This window comes from Arachis ipaensis, chromosome B07, assembly GCF_000816755.2.
Source record: "Arachis ipaensis cultivar K30076 chromosome B07, Araip1.1, whole genome shotgun sequence".
NCBI classification, from domain to species: Eukaryota; Viridiplantae; Streptophyta; class Magnoliopsida; order Fabales; family Fabaceae; genus Arachis; species Arachis ipaensis.
In genome coordinates this window covers 117,665,746-117,674,966 of record NC_029791.2, presented here as the reverse complement: position 1 = coordinate 117,674,966, position 9,221 = coordinate 117,665,746, and the positions used below count along the sequence as shown (strand labels likewise).

General features: G+C 38.7%; 2 protein-coding genes across 2 annotated transcripts in view; one reads left to right on the top strand and one right to left on the bottom strand.

Moving 5' to 3' along the window:
- Window positions 1-963, top strand: part of LOC107606004 (probable receptor-like serine/threonine-protein kinase At5g57670) — a 4,343-nt gene extending 3,380 nt beyond the window's left edge. Inside the window, exons 9-10 of the mRNA XM_016307964.2 lie at window positions 11-160; window positions 712-963. Coding sequence (XP_016163450.1) covers window positions 11-160; window positions 712-954 — 393 coding nt within the window. The 3' untranslated portion in view covers window positions 955-963. The remainder of the gene's footprint in view (window positions 1-10; window positions 161-711) is intronic.
- On the bottom strand, window positions 7,961-8,677 carry LOC110264731. The gene is made up of 2 exons (XM_021106773.1): window positions 8,350-8,677; window positions 7,961-8,251 (listed from the first exon to the last, which is right to left on the bottom strand). The coding sequence occupies exons 1-2, from the start codon at window positions 8,536-8,538 to the stop codon at window positions 8,012-8,014; spliced, it is 429 nt and encodes a 142-aa protein (XP_020962432.1). The 5' UTR covers window positions 8,539-8,677; the 3' UTR covers window positions 7,961-8,011.

Sequence of the window (9,221 nt, the reverse complement as noted above, 5' to 3'; positions counted from 1 at the left end):
ATTTTTGCAGGCAAGTCCACTTCTAGATAGTGGAAAAGTGTTGCAACTGTTAGATCCCACTTTGGGCGATAACTATGATCATGAGGAGATGGAAAGAATGGTCTTAGCAGCCACACTTTGTTTAAGGCGTGCTCCGAGAGCTAGGCCTAAAATGAGCCTTGTAAGTGGTCCACAATTTACTTTGTAGCAAGTGGGAAAATGTTTGTTGAACGAGAAAGTATAAAAAACCAACTTTAGTTAGTAAGCATTAGCTAACTTTAGTGTTTAGGGTTATAATTTAGGATTTAAGGATAAAGAGGTATGATTTAGGGTCTAGAATTTAAGATAAACAAAATAATTTTAAAAAAGTTGACTGATATTGGTTGAAAAAAATTAGTTACCTAGCATTACTCTTTTTGAAATCGTTGTGCTCTGTGTTGATATGACTTCTACTCCAATACTCAAACTTGTTTTTCACCATTGATGATGTTGGGGTTCCAATCATCCTCTCTTTTAAATATTCTTATGAAAGTGGAAGGGAAAAAAAGCACTTTGCTGCATATGGGATGTTTTTGGTTCCATGGACAATGACTTGACTTTTGTTTGTTTGGCTTATCCGAAATCATGTGCCTGAATTCTTATAGCATACACCTTATTGACTTTATCTTCTTGTTTGATTGCTTGTTGAATCAATTCTTGTTGAAGAACTCATTTGTTCTGCTTGGACCACAGATTTCTAAGCTCCTTCATGGTGATGCTGATGTAATCAAGTGGGCAAGGTCGGAAATTAATGCGAGGAAAGCACCAGAAATGCTTGAAGATGAAGCGTGTCCACCGAGCAACCTGCAGTCACATCTTAACCTTGCACTCCTTGATGTGGAAGATGACTTGCTCTCCATGTGTAGTGTCGAGCAGCACGTCTCTTTGGAGGACTACTTGAGAGGCCGGTGGAGCCGCTCCTCGAGCTTTGACTGAGAAAAGCAAGCTACTAGCAAAACTGCTAGTAGAAGAAGTTGCAGCTATATTCTTTTGTCTTAGTCAATTGTAGATAAACTTTTTCTTGTGATGGATATTCTATCCGTGAGTTCATCCTCTTTGGGATTTTTCATCAAACAGGTTTAGGACGAGAGGTTGTTTTGTATGTGTGTGCCCTCCTCCTAGACTTTAGAATTTGTTGGGTGAGGCTCCTATTTTTTATTTCTAAATGGGGTAAAGCTTTAGTGCTAGGTCTCAATTGGATCGAGTTTTGTATTGGATGATCTGAACAAGTTGTACATTGGAGCATAAGCGACATTGCCGTGTCTCTTAATAAATCAATATGATGAATGGTACAAGGAAAAAGGAGAATGTAACTCAAACATATTTTGAAAATTTGATAGTTGATGCAGCCATGCAGGAAGTAATATTTTGTGGATATATTGCTTGACCTACTGCAACCAATTTGAGTGGTTTGAGTGGTTAACTCACTCGTTACTAATTTGAATTTCGCCTTATATGTATAGTAGCTAATAATCTACTAAATAGTTTTTGGTTTGTCGAGTTGCAAGATTAGGTCAAAAAAAAAAAAATACACCATTTGATTCAAATCAAATGGGATCATGGCCATCAAATAGGGTTATACTATCGTGCTGAAAGGGAAATTTTTCTGCTGGTGTTTAGGTTGTTGCTAAAGTCCCAGACAATTTTTGCGCTGCTGGTATTTAGGTTGTTGCTAAAGTCTCAAACAATTCTTGCGTGATAGCAGAGTGTGATGTATGAAGATTAAGTACAATTAATGCGTTAATGATGGTGATTATGGTATTGGACTTTCTTTTAGAATCCAAAAAATATTTAGACTCACAATAAGGTTTGGTTTTTTGGTTGTATTATTGAACAAAGATGAAGTGAGTAAATATATGATGGATTGAATTGGCTATGAAGTTATAAATGGGTTTTTTTGTAAATATATTTTTGGAAGTTTTCTCTTGAGTTGTTAACTTTTGGTTAGTTTGACATAATATGCAATTTATTTTTCTTTTTATTGAGGGTGATACTAATTGTTAATTTCGTTATTGAAATTGTCATGACAAAAAAAAAAATTGAAATTGTAAAAAAGAATTTATTATTACTAAGTGTATGTTTAGATTGAAGTTTGTAAACGAAAAAAATTGATGTTGATTAAAAGTGAGCTAGAATTAGCATGGTTTATGTTTGGCAAGTTTTTAAATCAAAATAGATTGTAGTAAATTAAATGTTGTTTGAATTATATTACTCAAAATCAATTTTAGATAAAAAATTATTAAAAAGACATGAATTTAAATAGTTATTTGATATTATCTTATCTTTATATTTTAGGTATTTAAATTAATTTTATTAGTCAAGTTAATAATAAAAATTAATGCCAATGAATTATAGCTCAAATGGCATAGTCTCCTCATACTCAATTAAGAGGTTGCGGGTTTGAGTCTTCTATCTTTGGTAAAAAAAAAATTAATATTTACTTATTGAATTAAAATTAGCATAAGAAATTGACAAAATATATTTTATATAAAAAACATAAATAATATATGAAAATATACTTTATTTATGTTTTTGATATAAAATATATTTTGTCAATTTTTTATGCTAATTTTAATTCAATAAATAAATATTAATTTTTATTATAAATTTGATTAATAAAATTTATTTAAATACTTAAAATAAAAAGATAACATAATATCAAATAACTATTTAAGTTCATGTCTTTTTTAATAATTTTTTATTTAAAAGTGATTTTGAGTAATATAATCTAAACAACTTTTTAATTTACTACAATCCATATAAAAACTTGATAAACATAAATCATGCTACTCTCAGCTCACTTCTAATCAAAATTAATTTTATGCAAGTTCTCATCTATAACAATTTTTTTTTTTTACAATTTTAGTTTTTTTTTGTCATGATAATTTCAATAACTAAATTAACAATTATCATCTCTCTCAATAAAAAAATGCATATTATGTCAAACTGACAAAAAATTATCAACTCAATACAGTCCATCATATATTTTAATTAGAGTTAATAGTCAAAATCGTCCCTGAAAGATACCCCGATCTCCATTTTAGTCCTCGAAAGATAAAATTAATCAAAGTCGTCCCCGAAAGTTATTCACGTTGGTCGATTTTGTCCTTCCGTCCTCTCAGGTAGTGACGTGGCTAACGTTTGCTGAGGTGGAACGTTAAGTGCCAGCGTGGTGAGGTGCAAAACGACGTAGTTTCATACCCTCAGCTCCAAATCAGTGGAACGACGTCGTTTATGAGCCACATGTGGATATTCAAACGTTCTGCCCTTCTCTTCTCTCGTAACAAACCTCTTCCACTTTCGCTCCAAAACCCCTCGTCTTCTCTCTACCCTGGTACTCTGTCCAAAGATCCTTTGATCAGAACTTGGTGGCGTTATCGAGTATTTGTGTGTGCGAGGCTTGTAGAAGAGTAGGCCCTGCTACGTTGGAGGAGGTCGCGGAGGAGTTTCGTAGTTGGAGGAAGGAACAGTAACTGCCATAGGTAAGGCTTAATTTTTTTCACAGTTTCTGTTGATTTTGCAATGTTGGTGTCCGTTGGTTTAGGGTGACTTAGTTCTAAGAACCATCTAGTGAGGCTAGGGTTTGGATTAGCCTGAAGATATTCTGTATGCGTTTGTTAGGGGTTTCCTGGTCCTTATGTGGTGGGTTTTTCTGGGGAGTTGAGGGTTTGTGATGGTTATGATTATGTAGTTTGCTGTGTGTTTACATGCAGTTGTAAGAGAGGAGTTGTTTTAGATGTTGATGTTGACTACATTTATTTGCACTTGTAGATGGAGGGTCCTCCGATGACTTTTGTATTTCACCATGGTGGGAAGTTTAAAAAGGATGAGGGTGGATATCTATACTATGAGCCGGATCACACAGAGGTGTTAATGGGAGTTGAAGCTAACACACTTGACGTGTTCTTTGTGAGGGGGTACTATGTCGAACTGGGATATGCTGAGGCTAGGGAGTGCTGGTGGAAATCTCCAGGAGTTTCCCTTGAATATGAGCTGAGGAGGCTGGCGACAAATGATGATTTGGTTGCAATGGTGAAGGATTGTAGGAGAAACTTCAACTTGATCAACCTGTATTTCGAGCATGGTGTTTCAGAGCCATGTGTGGTTGATGAGCAGGAAGAAGATGTGCCTAAAATTAACCCAACCCAGACCAAGAGACATCAGTCTCAACCCACCAAGTTACCATCCCACCAAAAAGCATGCTCTGAGTCCACAAAGGCATCAGCTGAAGGAAGCAGATTATCTCAGCCTTCAAAGTTGCCTTCTCAGTCCAAGAAATTTTCTACCCAATCCACAAAGGAACCAAGTCAGCCCAGTAAACTGCCTACCCAGCCCACTAAGCAACCAATGCAGCCCACTAAGGAGCCCACTAGACCATCATTGAAGCCCACGGGTCCATCAGCTAAGCCTACTAGACCAACCACTAAGCCCAGCAGACCATCATCTCAGCCCACCAAGAAGTCACATGAACCTGTGCAAACTTCATCACAGCAGAGAAAGGCCTATAGTCAGCCTACCAAACCTACCCCTGCTACAGCTCAGCCTAAAGGTAAGGCCAAGGTCACTACCACCACAAGGGCAGACAGGCATGTGAAGATAGTAGAGGTTGAGGAAGACAGTGACTCTCATGACTCCTATAAGAGTGCTGAAGACAGCCTTTACAAACCTCCAAGGGTACTAGGAGATGATGAATCTAGCAGTGACAGTGATGATGGTGTCAACTCTACAAGGCTGAACAAAAAAAGGGAGGTTAAGGAGAAGCACAAGCCTGCTAAGACCAGATTAGCAGAGAAAGAAATAGAGATTGACGATTCAAGCTATGAAGCTTCTGAGAGTGAGGATGAAAGTGATTCAGGTATTTGGTTAAATCATTTGGTTTGTAGATGTTGATTTAATTTTGGTCACATGACTGATTACTTAATTTGTGGTTTCTATTTGGCAGACCTAGAGGATAATCCCCTTGAGGACAATGATTCGGATCTCAACTCATGGCACTCGGAGGACTCAGGCCAGGAACTAGACTCTGATGAGGAATCACCAACGGTCTATCCCCAGTATAATGACAAGGCAAAGTTCGGGGACCTCAAATTTGAGGTTAGTATGATATTCAAATCAAAGGAACATTTTATGCATGCAACTAGGGACTATACAATCCAGTTAGGTAGAAACATATTGTTTACAAAGAATGACAATGTTCGGGTTAGGGCTGTGTGTAAGGCTGAGGGTTGTCCTTGGGTAGTATACTGTGCACGTAGTAAGCAAGACGGGTCGTGGCAGATTAAAACCCTGGTTGACAACCATATCTGTCCTAGAAGGCGAAAAAACAGGGCAGCCACCCAACGGTGGACACTAAGCAAACTTGTTCCAAAACTTAGGAAGCATCCTACAATGAGACATCGTGAAGTGTATGAGTGGTTTGTGAGGAAGTGTAACGTAAACCTGAACAGCACCTGCATCACTAGAGCATTGAAAGCTGCTAGAAAAGTGGTAGAGGGTGATGAAGTTGCTCAGTATGGACTAATCTGGGACTATGCGAATGAGTTGCTTACAAGTAACCCTGGGTCTACAGTTCACGTTGGTGTAATCCCAATGCCAGAGGGTCCTCCTCAGTTTGAGAGGTTTTATGTGTGTCTTGATGCCTGTAAAAAAGGATTTAAGGCTGGGTGTAGACCGATGATAGGATTGGATGGGGCTTTTCTTAAGACCCTGCACGGTGGACAAATATTGACGGCGTGTGCTCAGGATGCCAATAACCACATATTTGTTGTTGCCTATGCAATTGTGGATGTGGAAAACAAGGACAACTGGAAATGGTTTCTGGAGCTGCTGCAATCAGACCTTGGCAACTTCAATGGTAACAACTTGTGCCTCATTTCAGACATGCAGAAAGTGAGGACTAAATTGATTTAATTAGTTATACTTCTAGGACTAAATTGATTTAATGATCATAATTGAGGGATTCATTTGACTAACAATCTTTTTGGGTTTCTTTGTATCTGGCAGGGACTCATTCCAGCAGTGAAGGAAGTCATGCCCATGGCCCAGCACAGGTTCTGTGTCTGGCATCTGTGGCGGAATTTTTCAAAACAATGGGGTAGCACGGAGTTGAAAGACCTGGTTTGGGAGTGTGCTCGATCAAGGACACGTAATGAGTTCGAGAGGAACATGAAGAGAGTAAAGGTCATCAACGAACAGGCTTGGCAGTATCTTGAAAAGTGGCCGAAGGAGGCTTGGACTAAGACTTACTTCAGTGAGGATCCTAAGAATGACAATATTTGCAACAATGCTTGCGAATCATTCAATGCTAAGATAAAGCATGAGAGGACCAAGCCGATTTTAACTTTGGCTGAAGAGGTGAGGAGAATAATCATGAAGAGCATGGTCGATAACAAACTGAAGTTGAGCACTTATCAAGGAATTTTACCCCCGGTTCAGCAAAGCAGACTAGAAGCCATGACAAAGTTATCTAGTCATTGGGCTCCCCAATGGTGCGGGGATGAAAAAGAGGAGCTGTTTGAAGTACATGGCTGGCCCACAAACATGGTGGTCAACTTGGGAAAGCACACTTGCACCTGTCGATTCTGGCAACTCACAGGTAATTCATTCAGACCCTATAACTCCTTCCCTTAGCCTGAATTAGTCAGAGTTGCTTTTGATTTTTTCATTACGTTTGTCTGTCTGTACTGGGCACAGGGATGCCATGTATGCATGTAATTTCAGCAATTCAAGACAAAAATGGTAAGAGAATTGAGGAGTATTGCCATGAGTTGTTGACAATGGAGGCGTATAAAAGGACATACTGTTTCAATGTTAACCCGGTTAAAGGACAAGATTTGTGGGAGAAAACATCTTCCCCTGCCCCTGTCCCGCCCCCAATCAAGCCTAAACCTGGGAGGCCTACCAAGAAGAGGAGAAAGGACAAAGGAGAGCAGCCAGTTGGGTCAAGCACCAAGATGAAGAGGAAGTACAACCCAATTAGGTGCATGTTTTGTGGTGAAGTTGGACACAACAAGAGAAGCTGTGCAAAGAAGAAAAAGGAGGATGCTGAGGAACAAGCTAGGCAAATGCAACTTCAGCTTGCCCTTGCTAAAGGGCCTGCTCCCCTACAGATGACCCAAACATCAACAATGAAGTTCAATCACATTCTTTTCCTCCTCCCCCAGTCCAGCCAGAACCTGCTGTGGAAGTCAACCAACCTGGAGGAACCCAACCAGTGCAAGATACCCAACTGCCTGTTCAAGACATTCAGGTTATTTATTTGCTGCTTTTTATTCTGCCCAATTGCATTCGTTTTATTTACTTGAAATTAATTGGTCTTCAACTGGCCTATGCAAGGTGAAAAGAGAGGCAGGCCACCCAAACTGCATGTAATAAAAAAAAAAGGCAAGATCAAATGCCTCTACCCAGTCACCTGTGGCCATTTCTGCTGAGACATTGAAAGGAACAACTTCTGCCACTGCAAAGAAGATGCAAACCTTCATGACATTCGTGCCTACTCCAGGGTTCAAGCGTCCAAGAAAGAAAGATTAATATGTTTAACTAGGAAATATATTTTGTATGTAGTTGAAAAGTTTGCTTTTTGGGAACATGGCTCTGTAAACTGCCTCTGTGTTCAGGATCATTTAAGTTAGGCCTAGTATGTTTTTTTGTTTACATGAACAATGTTGTCTGGATCCTTGATCACCTTTGTGGTGTGTCTACTAAGACAATATGATATCAGTATAATTATGATGTTTGTTATGGATTACAATTACTTTGTCTACTATCATGTATGCTTCTATTTGGTGAAAAGATACTTATAATAGTTCAAACATCACCATCATGTATTCTCAGTGAAACCCATCAAGCTTAAACAACAAGTTTATGTTAAATTAAAGACAATTAAACTATACTTTCATTCATAATTAACATCATCATTACATATCAACTAATTCAATTTCTCTGATCTAACAACACCTCTAACACACAAGAACATAACACTCCATTTGTGGTTTTACTTGGAGATTAATGTGAACAACAGTGATACACACAATACAATAGCCACTACCACTGCAACTGACAGGAACATTATCAGCATCTTCATTACTCTAACCTCACCCTCCAAGCTACCCAATCTCCATGACACATTCAGTCTCCATTCATCATAGTCCCCACCAACCTCTGCATCAGTTTCCGCCCCTGCTACATACCCATCTTCCTCAACCCACCTAAAGAAGTTGCAGTGACTTCCCTTCTGAATTTTTCCAAAAAAAATAAAATCAATTTCAACAACCCAGCATAATAGACAAAGGAATATTGAAAACAAGCTTAATATATCATAACCTAACTCACCGGGTATCTGGCACAAGTGTGGAACAACCTATCCGGATTCTCTCTTGTGCCGGATTTCTTGATTGTCGTCTTCAACCCACAAAAGCAAGTCTGGTCCTTCATCTTCCTCCTCCGTCGCATGGCAGAGTTCGACTCATGGCTACCGATAGACTGCGACGGCAGGTCACCACTCCGGCTTCCACTCATCATAGCAGCGACTCCTCAAACATACATCGCCACCTGAGAATCGCGCACATATATGCTTCAGATTGGGGGTTAGGGTTGTAACATTAGGACTAATTTGACCTAAATAATCAAACATATCTTATCAGCATTAACGGTTGCCATGCTGGACCTCTCCACGCTGGCACTTAACGTTCCACCTCAACAAACGTTAGCCACGTCACTACCTGAGAGGACGGAAGGACAAACTCGACCAACATGAATAACTTTCGGGGACGACTTTGATTAATTTTATCTTTCAAGGACTAAAATGGAGATTGGGGTATCTTTCAGGGACGATTTTGACTATTAACTCATTTTAATTACTTCCTCTTTGTTCAATAATATAACCAAAAAAATCAAACCATAGTCAGCCCAATTATTTTACCAAATTGTTGCTGAACCATCACAAAAGGCCCAAGATCATAATCATCTTCGACTAATTAATTACCTTATACAACATCCTCCGGGCACGCTGCAGAATTGTCCAAAACTCTTCATCAACAAAGTAAACACGTGTTGCTTTTTCTTCTATGACATATACTTTCAGCACTAACCAAAAAATTTTCCTTTCAGCACCATAGTATTGGCCCATCAAATATGGCGGGATACTAATGAATAGAGTAAAAATTAGGATTTGAAGACCTTGAACATGTAATAATTTATTGGCC

Coding starts and splice junctions, on each gene's coding strand:
- LOC110264731 (XM_021106773.1), bottom strand. CDS start 8,538: ATGATGAGTGGAAGCCGGAGTGGTGACCTGCCGTCGCAGTCTATCGGT. Junction 8,252..8,349: donor ACACTTGTGCCAGATACCCG/GTGAGTTAGGTT, acceptor GGAAAAATTCAG/AAGGGAAGTCACTGCAACTT.